General features: G+C 42.7%; 2 protein-coding genes across 3 annotated transcripts in view; one reads left to right on the top strand and one right to left on the bottom strand.

Annotated features, from left to right (window-relative positions):
- The window catches only part of LOC126468396 (tubulin polyglutamylase TTLL5), a 231,063-nt gene extending 213,227 nt beyond the window's left edge, over positions 1-17,836 (top strand). For both annotated transcript variants that reach the window (XM_050096547.1, XM_050096546.1), the window contains one exon: positions 13,954-17,836. In XM_050096547.1, the coding sequence (XP_049952504.1) occupies positions 13,954-14,182 (229 nt within the window). In that variant the 3' untranslated portion in view covers positions 14,183-17,836. The remainder of the gene's footprint in view (positions 1-13,953) is intronic.
- Positions 17,777-18,009, bottom strand: part of LOC126466711 (ribosome-binding protein 1-like) — a 31,245-nt gene continuing 31,012 nt past the window's right edge. The window contains exon 3 of the mRNA XM_050096406.1: positions 17,777-17,836. Within this exon, the coding sequence (XP_049952363.1) occupies positions 17,777-17,836 (60 nt within the window). The remainder of the gene's footprint in view (positions 17,837-18,009) is intronic.

Here is an 18,009-nt window from a genome sequence, read left to right as displayed (position 1 = left end):
TTGGCTTTACTTAAAACTACACTGAGTATAGGAGTAAGTCATTTGTCCTTCAATTCACACATTTTTTGGTACGTAAATGTAGAAAAAGGTGATCCTGATAAATTTTACAAGGGGTTCAGTTGCTGGCTCGCTCATGTTGGCAACACAATGAAAATATACACTACAATCACACAAAGAATGACTATGAACACAAGCTGTGTGACTGTTCACGTCTGTGTTAAAAGCCAGCATAGAAGTGGCAGAGACTAGTCTCGATACCTGCTTGCAAATGCAGCGCACCAGCCTTTGTAGAGGAGGGGAGCCAAGGATGCCACTAAAGCGCAGGTGCCCACAGCCAGCTAAGGGAAGGGAGGCAGAGACAGATCAGTCGAGTCTTGAGCAGGCAAATACACTAGTTCTCAGGGTGCGGTGTGGGCTACAAAACTGATGTCTTCGCACATTTAGAGCTCTTATTAAAAAGTTGTTTATATTTTTGTTATGAATTAACACTTCATCTTTTTTACACACGAATACAGGGGAGACTAAGTCTCAGTCTCTCTCACGCTACGCCACTGGTTTATTATATCAAAAGTAATCACAGTAACTGTTAATACAAGGTTTCCAGTGGATGAGTCCCTAATTTCCTACAAAATCCCTCGGAATCCATCCTAAGCATTGCAGCAGAGAGACTGGTTTAAGTCATTCTGGCATGCAGGAAATACTGACACAAAGCCCACATTTTCAAATCCCAAAGCTACCAGGCCATACCTGTATGAGCTGTGAGACAGAGAACTGACTTTGTAAGGCAGTTTCTCACAATCATTGAATACAAAGACAGGCCTTGTCGTCCTTCTTTCAAGTGAGAAACAATCACTAGTAAATGTTATGTTGCAATTTTGGAACAATTTGTCACCTTTCAGGTATCGTCGGAGGATTAATGAGGCACAGAGTAGTTCATGCAAGATTGGGCCAGACCACATTGCACCGAAAGGGGGTTTCACTTCATCGATGAGTGCTTCAGGAATAGTCATTGGATTTGATTATTGCAATTTACTGGCGCAGGGACGGATTTGCTACCATCTTCACCCAATCTGATTCCTTGTGACTTCTTTTCATGGGGAATATTGAAAGACAGTGTCTAGCGGAACCATCAGATGATGCTGAACAAACTTGAATTGGTGACCTGTGTGGTATCTGAATCCATTTATGTTGGGACATTACAGGATGTGATGGCAAATTTCGTTGATTGCACCACCCCCATATTAAAAGAGATGGGACATTTCAAAAAGATTGTCATGTGATTGCAAAGACTGCTTGCAAAGGACAAGTTTAATTATGCATGCTGATACTGTAAGAGCTGCACAGGATACAATGCCATCTATTAGCAACTTTTGGGACTGTTTCAAAACTTTTATATTGTTTATGTATAAAATTGTTACAGTTTTGCAGTAAATGCACCTTCTTTTACACTTGTCTAACAGTCTAGTTTTCGAGGTACTTAATTTTGAAATCAAGAACTCCTTCACTGAACATCCTGTACAGTGAGACAAGATGGTCACTACCTTCATGGAAAAAGTTAAACAGTTGTTTATGGAAGCATGATTGTATCCTTGCATGGACCTCTTCATCCAAAGCAAATTGATGGCCAGGTGCCTGTTGTTTCAACTGTGCTGCAGAAGTTTTGTTGGGAAGCCCTTACACATCATCCATACAGTTCTCATACTTATCCATGTTGTTGTTGTTGTTGTTGTTGTTGTGGTCTTCAGTCCTGAGACTGGTTTGACGCAGCTCTCCATGCTTCTCTTTCCTGTGTAAGCTTCTTCATCTCCCAATACCTACTGCAACCTACATCCTTCTGAATCTGCTTAGTGTATTGATCTCTTGGTCTCCCTCTACGATTTGTACCCTCCACGCTGCCCTCCAATGCTAAATTTGTGATCCCTTGATGCCTTAGAATATGTCCTACTAACCGGTCCCTTCTTTTTGTCAAGTTGTGCCACATACTCCTCTTCTCCCCAGTTCTATTCAATACTTCATCATTAGTTATGTGATCTACCCATCTAATCTTCAGCATTCTTCTGTAGCACCACATTTCGAAAGCTTCTATTCTCTTCTTGTCCAAACTGGTTATCGTCCATGATTCACTTCCATACATGGCTACACTCCATACAACTACTTTCAGAAACGACTTCCTGACCCTTAAATCTATACTCGATGTTAACAAATTTCTCTTCTTCAGAAACGATTTCCTTGCCATTGCCAGTCTACATTTTATATCCTCTGTACTTCGACCATCATCAGTTACTTTACTCCCTAAATAGCAAAACTCCTTTACTACTTTAAGTGTCTCATTTCCTAATCTAATCCCCTCAGTATCACCCGATTTAATTTGACTACATTCCATTATCCTCGTTTTGCTTTTGTTGATGTTCATCTTATATCCTCCTTTCAAGACACTGTCCATTCCGTTCAACTGCTCTTCCAAGTCCTTTGCTGTCTCTGACAGAATTACAATGTCATCGGCGAACCTCAAAGTTTTTACTTCTTCTCCATGAATTTTAATACCTACTCCGAATTTTTCTTTTGTTTCCTTTACTGCTTGCTCAATATACAGATTGAATAACATCGGGGACAGGCTACAACCCTGTCTCACTCCTTTCCCAACCACTGCTTCCCTTTCATGTCCCTTGACTCATATAACTGCCATCTGCTTTCTGTACAAATTGTAAATAGCCTTTCGCTCCCTGTATTTTACCCCTGCCACCTTCAGAATTTGAAAGAGAGTATTCCAGTCAACATTGTCAAAAGCTTTCTCTAAGTCTACAAATGCAAGAAACATAGGTTTGCTTTTCCTTAATCTTTCTTCTAAGATAAGTCGTATGGTCAGTATTGCCTCACGTGTTGCAGTGTTTCTACGGAATCCAAACTGATCTTCCCCGAGGTCCACTTCTACCAGTTTTTCCATTCGTCTGTAAAGAATTCGTGTTAGTATTTTGCAGCTGTGACTTATTAAACTGATAGTTCGGTAATTTTCACATCTGTCAACACCTGCTTTCTTTGGGATTGGAATTATTATATTCTTCTTGAAGTCTGAGGGTATTTCGCCTGTCTCATACATCTTGCTCACCAGATGGTAGAGTTTTGTCAGGACTGGCTCTCCCAAGGCCATCAGTAGTTCCAATGGAATGTTGTCTACTCCGGGGGCCTTGTTTCGACTCAGGTCTTTCAGTGCTCTGTCAAACTCTTCAAGCAGTATCTTATCTCCCATTTCGTCTTCATCTACATCCTCTTCCATTTCCATCATATAGTCCTTAAGTACATCGCCCTTGTATAAACCCTCTATATACTCCTTCCACCTTTCTGCCTTCCCTTCTTTGCTTAGAACTGGGTTGCCATCTGAGCTCTTGATATTCATACAAGTGGTTCTCTTCTCTCCAAAGGTCTCTTTAATTTTCCTGTAGGCAGTATCTATCTTACCCCTAGTGAGATAAGCCTCTACATCCTTACATTTGTCCTCTAGCCATCCCTGCTTAGCCATTTTGCACTTCCTGTCGATCTCATTTTTGAGACGTTTGTATTCCTTTTTGCCTGCTTCATTTACTGCATTTTTATATTTTCTCCTTTCATCAATTAAATTCAATATTTCTTCTGTTACCCAAGGGTTTCTATTAGCCCTTGTCTTTTTACCTACTTGATCCTCTGCTGCCTTCACTACTTCATCCCTCAGCGCTACCCATTCTTCTTCTATTGTATTTCTTTCCCCAATTCCTGTCAATTGTTCCCTTATGCTCTCCCTCAAACTCTCTACAACCTCTGGTTCTTTCAGTTTATCCAGGTCCCATCTCCTTAAATTCCCGCCTTTTTGCAGTTTCTTCATTTTCAATCTGCAGTTCATAACCAATAGATTGTGGTCAGTCACATCTGCCCCTGGAAATGTCTTACAATTTAAAACCTGATTCCTAAATCTCTGTCTTACCATTATATAATCTATCTGATACCTTTTAGTATCTCCAGGATTCTTCCAGGTATACAACCTTCTTTCATGATTCTTAAACCAAGTGTTAGCTATGATTAAGTTATGCTCTGTGTAAAATTCTACAAGGCGGCTTCCTCTTTCATTTCTTAGCCCCAATCTATATTCACCTACTATGTTTCCTTCTCTCCCTTTTCCTACTGACGAATTCCAGTCACCCATGACTATTAAATTTTCGTCTCCCTTCACTACCTGAATAATTTATTTTATCTCATCATACATTTCATCAATTTCTTCATCATCTGCAGAGCTAGTTGGCATATAAACTTGTACTACTGTAGTAGGCATGGGCTTTGTGTCTATCTTGGCCACAATAATGCGTTCACTATGCTGTTTGTAGTAGCTAACCCGCACTCCTATTTTTTTATTCATTATTAAACCTACTCCTGCATTACCCCTATTTGATTTTGTATTTATAACCCTGTAATCACCTGACCAAAAGTCTTGTTCCTCCTGCCACCGAACTTCACTAATTCCCACTATATCTAACTTTAACCTATCCATTTCCCTTTTTAAATTTTGTAACCTACCTGCCCGATTAAGGGATCTGACATTCCACGCTCCGATCCGTAGAATGCCAGTTTTCTTTCTCCTGATAACGACGTCCTCTTGAGTAGTCCCCGCCCGGAGATCCAAATGGGGGACTATTTTACCTCCGGAATATTTTACCCAAGAGGACGCCATCATCATTTAATCATACAGTAAAGCTGCATGTCCTCGGGAAAAATTACGGCTGTAGTTTCCCCTTGCTTTCAGCCGTTCGCAGTACCAGCACAGCAAGGCCGTTTTGGTTAATGTTACAAGGCCAGATCAGTCAATCATCCAGACTGTTGCCCCTGCAACTACTGGAAAGGCTGCTGCCCCTCTTCAGGAACCACACGTTTGTCTGGCCTCTCAACAGATACCCCTCCATTGTGGTTGCACCTACGGTACGGCCATCTGTATCGCTGAGGCACGCAAGCCTCCCCACCAACGGCAAGGTCCATGGTTCAAGGGGGGACTTATCCATATGATTCCCTTATTTTTGATGCCCAGAAGAAAGATACTCATGACCTTTGATTTGCTTCAGATTCAGAAGTGCACATCTGGGTACAATTGGGGTTTTGTAGGGAACTGCGAAAATGTTTCCCTTAAGGTGATTACTATTGAAGTAACAAACAATTTACTTACTTTCATGTGACTTTCCCTTTCATTATTTGCATATCTGACTTTAAAAGCATTAACAAGATTTGTGAATTATTTTTTCTTTTTCTTTAAAAGCATTAACGAAGCTTGTATTATTATTATTATTATTATTATTATTATTATTATTACTTTTTTTGCACAGCCATGAGACTGAGTAATTTATGAGGTCTGTTAGTACCTCCCCTCTCCCCACCCCCCTCGAGTGTCTGATGGATTTGAATCTAGCGCACTTGCATGAGCTAACCTTGAACATTCGTGCACATGCATGAATTTTTTCCCCACCTGTTGATAGCATCAGTTGCTGGCAAGCAGTAGTTGACTAAGGTGTAGTGTTTAGAGCCCACTATGGTTTATCATTGTAAGGGAAATGATAGGACAACTGTAGCCATCCTACTGGATCAAATTTTGCCAGAAACTGGGCAATAGCCAGCTGAAAACCATTTGGAAGATTCAAACAGCTTTTAGTGACAGTGCTATGAGCATATCACAAATTAAGGATTGGTACAATTGGTTCAAAGATGGCTGCACATTGGTGGAGACCAAGCCAAGCACCAGTTGGCCATCAATGGGCCAAAATGACCAGGTCACTGCCAGACAGAACGCTGTGGTGATGCGGGACCATCGTGTGACTATCAGAGAAATTGCGGAAGAAGTGGGCATCAGCACTTTTCCGGCACATTTGATTGTGACCGAAGATTTGGCCATGAAGAGTGTGTTGGAAAAATTCATGCTGAAGCTGCTGATGGCAGAGCAAAAGCTACTTCATGTTGATGTCTCGCAGGACATGCTGCACTCCACAGGCAGTGACCCCATCTTTGTGAACACCATAATCACTGGTGACGAGTTGTAGGTGCACAGATATGACCCGGAAGCTAAATTGAATCCCAGTTGTCATAGTGGTAGCGTTCCTCATCACCAAGACCAAAGGAGGCCTGCCAAGTGCACAGCAACATCAAAGTGATGCTGACTGCTTTCTTTGACTCCTGCAGTGTGGTACATCACAAGTATGCACCACAGGGTCAATCAATCACTAACCCCCCTCCCCTGTGGGTTCGGGGGTAAGAATAGGCCCGCGGTATTCCTGCCTGTCGTAAGAGGCGACTAAAAGGAGTCTCAAATGTTTCGACCCTTATGTGATGGTCCCCTCTTGGGTTTGACCACCATATTTCAAAATTATTCCGAAGAGTGAGCCAATTGGGGTAGGGTGCCTTACATGGTACATTGTGTCCATCGTGCATTGAGACCTTTAGCCAGCGTATTCATCATTGCATTGCAGTGCCGCTCGCTCTCCATCTCTTGGGCGAGGATACATTCCTGGGTGTGATTTCTGCCATGCACTCTGCAGTGTCACTCTCTGCGCTGACGACGACCATGGACCACTTGCCACCTAATATCCAGCACAGTAGCCAGTCCGCTGTGGTGGGGCCGCCATGTACCCTGTTGGTTGTAGCCTCTCTGCAGTGTCACTTTCTGCGCTGACAACGACCATGGACCACTTGCCACCTAATATCCAGCACAGTAGTCAGTCCATTGTGGTGGGGCTGGCATGTACCGTGTTGGTTGTAGTCCCTTACAACACAGGGATCGCTCTACTGATGCCTGCGCTGTTAACTGCCATCCTGCTAGGTGGCCCTTGCTGTGGCTGTGTGGCACCCATGGGGAGGGCCCTTGGTTGGAGATGACACGCAATGAAGCATGGCACATATTCTCTTGCTGGTGGCCAGCCACCAGCAGTCTCTAACCGTTCGAGGGCTCACTTTAATGCAAATGTGTATGACCCCAAATCGTTCCCCTCCCTAGCCACACCATGGGAGGAATAAAAGGCTATGAATGACAGCGAGACGTATTCACCCTGGTATCTAGTCTGTACGAGAGCTGATGGGGAATCCTTTGTGCCCATGAAGGCTCAGTTCTTTGTAGAGCATTTAGAGGATAAGCTCGGTGAGGTGGAGGGTGTCAAAAATGTGGTCTGGTTCAGTCTTGGTAAAAACAGCATTCTGTGCCCAGTCACGGGCATTACTCGCTTGTAAGAAACAGGGGGATGTTTCTGTTACTATCAAGTCCCATAAGAGCTTAAATGTGGTCCAGTGCATTATCTTCCAGAGGGGACTTCTTTTACAGTCCGATAACGAGCTGCGCGCCAACTTAGAGCGACGAAGTGTCCATTTTGTCTGGCGTGTCCACTGAGGTCTGATGGATAATCAGGCTGCCACCAGTGCCTTCATCTTGGCCTTCGAGGGTGACACATTACCCGAGAAGATGAAGGTGATGGTTTATTGCTGTGATGTCAAGCCATATACCCATCCACCGATGTGGTGCTTCAAGTGTTGGAAGTTTGGCCATATGTCTTCCCACTGTGCTTCCAGCCACATATGTCGCAATTGTGGTTGCCCATTCCATCCCGATACTCCATGTGCCCCACGTCCCATCTGTGACAACAGCGGAGAGCACCATCCCCATTGCTTACCGGACTGTAAGATTCTACAGAAGGAATGGAAAATAATGGAATAAAAGACCCTGGACTGACTGAACTACACTGAGGCTAAATGGAAATTTGAACAGCTTCAGCCCATGCGTATGACATCATCTTATGCCGCCACTGTCACTCCTGTTAGGGCTCCATCCGTTGCACCACATACAGTCAGCTCTCTGAGCCGAAGGGCCACACCTGCCCCCTTGATGGTGGGGGGCACTTCCCTCCCTGTTGCTCCCGCACCACCTACCTCAGGAACAACACTCCCCAACCATCAGGGTGAAATATGGCTTCCCGGCTAAGACACAAGTTGAAAATATGGTCACTATTTTTTATTTACTTAAATTTGCCATATTTCGTGACAGTACCTTTTCCGTTAGACGTTTGCAAGGCGATATTAGTCTTGGCTTCAGTTGTCTAAGTATGATTCCACAATGCATCTATGTCAGCTGCAGAAATGACGTGGTTCAACGTGTTTCTCTCATTTTGGTGTTTCAAATACAGTTTCTTCAAATGTAGTTTCTTCTTTTTAGTTAATACAAAAATAATAGTAACATAATTCAAAATTATTTATGACTGCGACCTTCACATTGTTCTTCCGTCAACACACACCAAGAGTTAGCTGCCGACTGACTATAGTCAAAGACGACTCCAACGTCAAAGATATTTTACACAATTCACAAGTTTCCACTTGTAATCAGTCTCTTTGCTATTCTTCGATACATTTTCTAATAGTAATCAATATGCTTGTACTCTCAAAAACAGAAGTAAATTAACATATAATAAGACAAATTATAATAAATTCTGACAAAAATATAAGAAAACATTTACAATTCGGTATCGACAAATACAGTAAAAAATAACATCTCCCAGATCCATTACAAGGGACACCAGCCCCACTTCTAAACCGGAGAAGCGCAAGTCTTCTTCGGCTTCTCTCGCTAGGAGTGGCAACCCTCCTCGATCCCTTCATGCCATTCTTGGCCAGGGGCTGAAGAAGTCACAGGTAGCTGGTCGTAGGGCTTCGCAGTCCTCTTTGGTCCTGGAGACTGAATCAAAGAAGCCCTCCCAGCAAGGGCAACCAAAGGAACAGCATGAGAAATCGAAATCAAAGACCTCTAAGACCAAGGAAATTGTGGTGGCACCCACTCCACCACTACCTACAAGCTCTGTGTCTAATAATGCGATGGAGATTCTGGCGTCCGCTGAGGACCTAGATCTCGCCAGTCCATCAAACATGATGGATGTTGCTCCCGTTAGCAGCGGTGGCAGCAGGTGACCTAGCGGCGTAATCTGCCTCCTCGATCCCTTCATGCCATACTTGGCCATGGGCAATGTCATCCTCCAGTGGAACTGCAGTGGTTTTTTCCACAACCTTGCTGAGCTCCGACAACTTCTCAGCCTTCACCCTTTCCTCTGCATTGCTCTTCAGGAAACTTGGTTTCCGGCATTGCAAACCCCCGCCCTCCGTGGCTATCGGGGCTATTATAAGAACCGGCCAGCTTATGAGAGGGTATCTGGTGGTGTCTGCATCTGCATCCTTCACTCTCTTTACAATGAGTCTGTCCTACAAACACCTTTAGAGGCTGTCACTGTTTGGGTGTGGACGCCTCAGGCTGTCACTGTCCGCAGTCCCCATCATCCACCAGATGGTGATGTCCCGCAGCATGTCCTGGCTGTGCTGATAGCCCAATTGCCGCCACCTTTCCTGTTACTGGGTGACTTCAATGCCCATAGCCCTCTGTGGGTGGGATCAGTGACAACAGGCCGAGGCAGCATCATTGCCCAAGTATTGGCACAGATTGACCTTTCTCTTTTAAATACTGGTGCCTTCACAAATTTCAATGTGGCGCATGGCACGTACTCGGCCATCGACCTATCGATCTGCAGCCCTAGCCTATCGCCATCTGTCCAATGGAGTGTGCATGATGACTTGTGCAGTAGTGACCACTTTCCGATCTTTCTGTCACTATCACACGTCACTCTTCTGGGCACCCCTGCAGATAGGCTATGAATAAGGCTGACTGGGACTTGTTCACCTCCATTGCCACTGTTGAGCCTCTTTCCAATGACGCCATTGATGTGGTGGTTCACTCGGTCACCACCAGCATTGTTACTGCCACAGAATCTGCCATTCTCTGTTCTTCTGGGTCCCCTCGGCAGAGGACTGTGCCTTGGTGGTCGCCTGAGATCGCTGGGGCGATTAAAGATCGCAGGCGGGCACTCCAGCGTCACAAGCAGCATCCCTCATTGCCACACCTCATCACCTTTAAATGACTCCGTGAACGAGCCTGCCACCTCATTCGCCAATGCAAGCAGGAGTGCTGGGAAAGGTATGTCTCCACCATTGGCCTCTGTATCTCTCCACTGCAGGTTTGGGCGAAGATTAGGCAACTATGGCTATCGGACCTCCGTCAGCGTACCTGCGCTTTCTCTGAATGGAGCAGTCTGTACTGACTCCGACACAATTGCAAACTGCTTAGCAGAGTATTTTGCTCAGAGTTCCGCTTCTGTGAATTACCCACTAGCCTTCCGCTCCCTGGAAGAGCAGTTGGAATGTCGGATCACTTCATTTCACACACACCACCCTGAATCGTACAATGCTCTGTTCACTGAGTGGGAATTCCAAAGTGCCCTAGCCGCTTGCCCTGATACAGCTCCCAGGCCAGACTGCATCCAGTGTCAGATGCTCAAACACCTCTCGGTGGACTGCCAGTGACACCCCTTTGACCTTTTCAACCGTATCTGGGTTGAGGGTGAGTTCCCGTCACAATGGCAGGAAAGCATTGTAATCACCGTGTTGAAACCTGCCAAGAACCCACTGGAGGTGGACAGCTACCACCCCATTAACCTCACCAATGTTCTTCTCAAGTTGCTTGAACGCATGGTGAGCCCGAGGTTGAGTTGGCTACTTGAGTCTCGGGGTCTTGTGGCTCCGTCTCAGGGTGGGTTCTGTAAGGGCCGCTCTGCCACCAATAATCTGGTGTGCCCAGAGTCTGCCATCCGTACGGCCTTTGCCCGCTGTCAGCATCTGGTCGCTGTCTTTTTTGACATGCGGAAGGCATACGATACGACATGGTGACATCACATCCTCTCTACGCTTCATGGTTGGGGTCTTTGGGGTCCGCTCCCGATTTTCATACAAAATTTTCTGTCGCTTCATCCTTCCGCGTGCAGGTAGCGGCCTCCCATAGTTCCTCCAGAGTTCAGGAGAATGGGGTACTGCAAGGATCTGTCTGAAGTGTCTGCCTCTTTTTAATTGCAATTAATGGGCTTGCTGCAATGGTGGGAATGTCTGTCTCAGCTTCCTTGTATGCTGACAACTTCTGCCTATACTTCAGCTCAACTGGCATTGCAGCTGCAGAAAAGCAGCTGCAGGGTGCTATCCGCAAGGCACAGACCTGGGTTCTAGCGCATGGCTTCCAGTTTTCAGCTGCCAAGACCTGCATTACGCGTTTCTGCCAGCGACAAGCTGTTCACCCTGAGCCACGGATTTATCTTGACAGCGAACCTCTTGCTGTTGTGGAAATGCATCGGGTTTTGGGATTGGTTTTTGATATCCTGTTGATTTGGCTCCCTCATATTCAGTAGCTTAAACAGATGTACTGGCTGCATCTTAACGTTCTTCGTTGCTTGAGTGACACCAGCTGGGGTGTCAATCGGTCTACCCTTGTACAAGGCATTAATTCAGTCCCGTCTAGATTATGGGAGCCTGGCTTACGGTTCAATCCCCTTCTACATTGCAGTTGCTGGACACCATCCTTCACAGCTTTCCGGACAAGCCTTGTCAACAGCATACTTGTGGAGGCAGGTGTCCCTCCATTGCGGTTCTGGCACCAACAATTACTGGCCGCTTATGATACACACATTTGTAGCTTGCCCGAGCATCCCAGTTATCGTCTCCTGTTCCCTCAGTCGGTTGTCCATCTTCTAGAACGGCGGCCCCAGTCAGGGTGTACGGTCGCAGTTCGCGTCGGAGATCTTCTCTCAGGGCTTGAGGTTTTCCCTCTTCCACCTCTTTCCCGGGCCCCTCTGTGTATACCCCCATGGTGTGTGCCCCGCCCATGCCTTTGGCTCGATTTGGCACAGAGACCCTCCACCACTGCTTTCTTTCAATCCTTGCCACATTTCAAAGCTCTGACGTTGTCTATACTGACAGTTCGATGGTTGCTGGTCGTGTCGGTTATGCTCTTACTCTAGGGGATCATTATGAACAACACTCATTGCCAATTGGCTGCAGTGTTTTCACTGCCAAGCTGGTCGCCATCTCTCACGCCCTAGAGTATATCCGCTCCTGCTCAGGTGAGTCTTTCGTTATCTATAGTGACTCCCTGAGCAGTTTGAGCTATCGACCATTGTTTACCTCGCTCTCATCTGGTGATGGCTATGCAGGCGTCCCTCCATACTCTTACACATTGCGGCCACTCTGTGGTCTTTGTGTGGACCCCAGGTCCGGTCGGCATCTCGGGAAATGGACATGTTGACACGCTGGCCAAACAGGCTGTCGGTGCACTAGCATTGGAGATTGGCCTTTCGGACAGTGACCTCAGGTCAGTTTTGTGGCAGAAGGTACTTCGCACTTGGGGTGAAGAATGACATACACCCTTCCTTCACTAAACTAACTCCGGGCCATCAAGGGGCTACCGGTGCGTGGCGCTCCTCCTTGTGGGTCTCTCGTAAGGACTCTGTTGTCCTCTGCCGGCTGCGCATTGGCCACACCAGGATAATACGCAGCTATTTATTGTGCCCCAAGGACCCACCCGTATGTTGCTGCGGGTCAGTTTTGACGGTGGTCCACATCTTGTTGGACTGCCTGCTTTCAACTCTGCTCAAGCAGACGTTGGCCCTGCCTGACACACTTCCTGCACTTTTATCAGATGACTATGCGATGGCAGATTTAGTTTTGAGTTTTATTCGTGCAGGGGGTTTTTATCACTTGATCTAAGTGTTTGTTCTTTTTTTTGTGTTGAGTCTGGCCTTTAGCCTACACTTTTTGACTGAGGTTTTAGTGCGTTTCTTGGTGGTTGGCGTTTCCTTTTTTGCTTCTATGGTCGGCCAACCACTGTCACACTCTGTGATTTTAATTCCTTTTCTCTGGTCTCTGTCTGTCTTTTTTGTCCTGTGTTGTCTCTTGTCATCTCCATTGTTTGTGGGAGTTTCAAGTTCGTGGAAAAAGGGACTGATGGCCCTAGTAGTCTGGTCCTTTCAGTACCACAAACCAACCAACCAGTCACTAAACACCTCAGGGTCAGTCAATCACTAAAGAGTCCTACAGGGATGTCCTCCATCGCCTGCGTGATGCTGTGTGGCACAAGAGACTGGACTTGTGGTCTACAGAAAATTGGCACGTCAATCACGACAGTGCTCCAGCACATTCCTAGCATTGGTGAAAACCAGGGTCCTTTGCTTCAACAGGCTCCTTACTCTCCTGATATGGTAACTTTTGGCTGTTCCCCAAACTCAAGAGGCCATTGAAATGAATATGATTTCAGATAAGAGAAGACATTGTGCCAGTAGTGAGAGCTGAGCTAAACTCCATCCCGAAAGAGGTTTTTTCAGTGTGCTTCCAACAATAGCGGCACCACTGGAAGAAGTGTGTGAAATGCAAAGGATACAACTTAGAGGGTGATTAGGTATCCAACACTCCAGGTAAGCTAGTTATTTTTCCCAGCTAAAGGTCGTATACTTCCCTAACAGACCTCATATGTTGAGGGATGACTCTCTCTTCCCAAGAGTATGCTGATCATACTGTTGGGCTCAGCAAGTTCTCTCTTCAATTGATTTGTACTCAAACCAACCATTAAATGAAAAGTATTCTTATTTAGATTTGGTGGCAGATGGCTATTGAACATCATTCAAAGCACAATGGCACTACCTCTTCTAATATTGTTAATACTCTATTGAAACTTTTGGCAGTAAGTTCAGTTGTGTATTTATTTTTATCGACACTTCGTGTATGTGCCATGCAGCCAACTCTTCATTACAGAAAGTTGGACATGAACTTTATTAAGAGTGGTGTATGGACATACATACGACATTCTAATTGAGTACAGATAATAAGCACAGCACACTGGTAGCTGACAGCGAATATTTGTTTTTAGATTAGTGAATTAGGGGGGGTATCAAACTGGATACTGTTACTGCCAAGCATTTCTAAGAAAGCACAATAATAGACCAGAATGAAGTCATTCTTCAAACTTTGTGTAGTCATCTGGTGTGTTAAAACTATATAGGAAAGGTAAATGTTGTCAGTACTTAATTGACATTTTTGTTTGTGTTTCAGTGAGTCTGATTTGGAGGAAGTCCTGTCAGCTCATTCGCGTGTGTTTAAATGTGTGCACACGTACCTAGGACGTTGTGGACCAGCCCCAACAACTCGTCACCCATTGGGTTTGCTGCGTTCATATCCACATGCACCTGGAGGTACATCTTGTGAGACTCGTCGTGCCTCTCTTTCAAAACAACCTGCTGCTAAAAGGGCATCTGCTACTAAAGTCTCTAGAGCACTGTGATACATTGTGGTATATGATTTTTACGTATCCGTTCCATGTATGTGACAAGCTAGTCATGTAAAGTATTGCCTTGACGTTGTTAGTTGATTTTGACGTGGGTTAGGAAAAGTATTTCTTGAAATGATAACTTTGATAATGGTAGTGCTACTGTTGTATTTTAATTGTTTTTATTTATTTTGTTGTTGGAGACAGTGATTAAAAGAAGTATTTTAGACGGCCTTCCTGTTTTTATGGCTGCCTGAAATAGCAGCCGTTAAAAAAAGTCTGTGATCTTTGTATAAGTTAAATCCTCATTTTTGCAACAGTATGTGGCATTTTTTATAAAAGAATTCCATGTGAGTGATGGGTCATGGTGCAATCACAATTATTTTTTTGATATTTGTTTTTATATATTTACTCACAGGGTACTTTCTAGAGTTGTGAACAGTGTCAAAGGCTGCAGTGGCATAATTTCAGTATTTTGTTATTTATTTAGCTAGATAGTGTTAGTCAGTGCAGCCTTTCCATCTTTCTAATTATTTATGTTATTTATTATGTCATTCAACTACTAATACCTTCTTGTATAATATCTTATTATTGTTCATTAAGAGATTGGACAAATGTATTGTTTTGAAGGACTGCTTTTTGGTGCTTTATTGGGGGCAACGAAAGGAAAGAAACACTGCCAGAGCAATTGTTCATTGTGATTGTGCTTACAATTTAATTTTCTGTATGCAGTGGTGAATTGTGACATAAACAAAACAAATTGTGTTGAAGGCTGATGCAATGATTTTATCTTGTACAATAATGACAAATCAAGCAAAGTTATTTTGAATAAATTTCAGTTGCTCAATTGCTTTTTAACAATAGTCACCAGTAGAGCAATAGTGCACATGCAGCAACTCCCAACAATTTTTCATCCATAAAGTACAATTAAATAAGCAAGTTACCAGTAGTGCCATAGAAACTGTACGTTGAGGGGTGCTATGATAAATAATTATTATTAAGTTCTCATAAATGAACATTATTTTTAAAATAGATTTTATACACAGTTAAGACTCCCTTCCTCATGGTAATGGTTTATAATTACATATACCTAAACTTCAAGTATTCTTGCACAGGAATTTCGTGTCATTAATGCATAAAAATAATTTTGTTGATGTTTGTGCCATGTGAAATGCAAGTTTCCAGAATTTTTATAATACATTAACATTGTTTTGCTGAATGGACAAAAAATCTGGAGGAAAAACTATAAATGGCACAAACTAAATCATCTGAATATTAGTTTACAGATAACACAGAAACATAATTTGGCTTTTAACTAGGACAAGATACAAACTTCTTTCTGAATGAGTAAGGTTTGTGAGCAGTCATGATGGCTCAGAAATTTATATTGTAAAGCTTACTTGGAAACTGTTCACAAAAATTAAAGCTAGAAGTTAAATTTGATAGAAATCATCATCATAAATTACTTTAAGGTTCACTATCTTGTTGGCATCAGTTTGAGAAATACTACAAAAATGTAGTTGCACCACCAGAGATTTTCCCCAGTCCCCTCCCCGCCTCCCGTAAAGGAACTTAAGAAGGGAAATTTGTGAGATGTTCCCGGACAGTGTGGGGAGAAGAATGAGTCAGAGGCAAATGTGAACTTTGTGTGTTGGGGTAACAGATTACTTGCACTGCATCATATGTTATTGAATGAGAAAATTCATTTAATTTTTTGTTCAGTGTATGAGTAAAATATATAAAACTTAAATGACATATAAATTTTCATTTTTGGTAAGGCAGTGGTTATTCTCAACTTACAATTACTGTCATCAGTTTCATCTACCCTTCTTAGGTCAATGACTCTTGGCTGCTCAATAACTCTTGGCTTCATTGAGTCACAAAATAAAGCAGATATCCATGTAATGATACTGCACCGGTCTTTATTTGAGAGCAATGTTTTATTTAAATTATTTGAGTATTAGTCTTTAATAATTTTGTTTTCTCTGCCTACTCAATGTGCAAACTGTGTAAAATGAGAAATACTGAAACAAAAGGAGAACAGCTGATACTATGCTGACTTCCTTACTATGAGGAATACAAAATACTTGTCAGTGAACTTCGTCAATAGTAGCATCAATGAGAAATGTAAACAGTTCTTCTAAGCAGTTGAGCTGCCTCTCTTGGAAGTAATGCTATATGGGAAAAGCAGTCATTAAATGTACTTGGGCAGGAGTACTTAATTACTGGTATAATTACTTTTCTTTTGGCTTTTAGTTATAAATATGCGTGCAGCTTTTTTAATGAAATAGTAACAACATATGGCTCATCTGTCCCCTAACCCCTTCTCTCTCTCTCTCTCTCTCTCTCTCTCTCTCTCTCTCTCTCTCTCTCTCTCTCTCTCTCTCTCTGAGACATTACTTACCCACGCAATTAATGCACAAAAAATGTCAGTCTTTCAGAATTAATGTTTAAAAGCTTTTAAAGCAATAATCACACTAGCTTTTAGCTCAGAAGTTAAAGCTACATTTTTCACTATGTGGAGAATTCCATTGTATAATCTTACAGAAGAGACTGTTCTGGTCATTAAGGTGCTCTTTATTATTATTTTATTATTACTGAATAGCAGTGGTATTAGATTAAGTGGTTGCTCATATGGTGACAATTGTGGTCAATCAATCTATCATAAATACTTAACATTTAAATGCTGAACTTTAATAATTAACAATATTCACATTCAAATAAGGATGAAGTGGACAGGAAACTAGAAAAGTGGCTTAGTTATTTTGAAAGCTGGATATATATGGATACAAACTATCTTGTCTCAGTTGGGCTGATTTCTCATTCCATATTAAATTATCACCTCTTTTCCTTTCATTTTGTTTGTCGTTGATTTATGACAAAGATTTCTTCCTCTAAAAAATAGAATTAGCTAACAAAGTCATAATTTTCACTGTAAACAGAAAGGCCTTTGAATGAGAAATTTTATTATCTTTCATAGATGTGTAAGATTTAGTAATGATGCCAAAGTAATTTGTATGTTTTACATGTTCAGTTTTGTACATCTTGCATTTAGGAATACTTCCATGGTATGATACTTACAACATGGTATGTTTAGTAACACTGGTGTCACTTATTATTAATGGTTTGTGAAAGTATCCAGTGGTTTTTCACTCAGTGAAGCACAAATTTCTACAGTTAATAGAATCACAGTATATGTAGCAAATGAACTGTAGTAAAAGCTGTAACACTGTTTCCAGTTATGTGAAAAACATTCCTTACATGAAGTGCTGAGTTTGTGTACTTAACTTTTATCAGAAATATCTGAAGTACTTGTGATATTTTAACAGTGAAAATGACATATGCCATTCTTTAAGCTGGTGTTTTTTACAGATGTAGTCACTGAACTAAAAATTTTTGGAAGATTTTTTATGAAGTGCATTAAAATATTGTACGTCACATTGTAATTGGGCAAGTGCCCTGTAACCTGTCTTATGGATGCTGGAGGAAATTGTCATAATGTACATGAATTTGAAATTGTGTATTTTTGTGGGCACAGCTTTGTAGACTTAAATGTGCTCATTTGGCATAGATTTACGCTGTTCGCTGCTTAAAGATGTAAGTCAGTCTTCACTCGTGGCAGCTATTTTTCTCAACTTTGTATTCAATGCAAATATATTCACTTGATATCTGGACAGAAAAAGATTTTGTTATATTGGTTTCTTGTTTATGACTTCCACTCCAAACAAAGGTGCATAAAGAATAATGGCAAATATGAAAACCCTTTGAATCACCACTTTTTAAAAGGCACTACATCTGTACAGTCTGGTTTAAAGAAAAACACCAATTGCTATACACTCACT

The sequence above is a fragment of the Schistocerca serialis genome, chromosome 1, assembly GCF_023864345.2.
Source record: "Schistocerca serialis cubense isolate TAMUIC-IGC-003099 chromosome 1, iqSchSeri2.2, whole genome shotgun sequence".
NCBI lineage: Eukaryota > Metazoa > Arthropoda > Insecta > Orthoptera > Acrididae > Schistocerca > Schistocerca serialis.
Note: the sequence above shows the minus strand (reverse complement) of the source record. Positions and strands in the feature narration are given on the sequence as shown.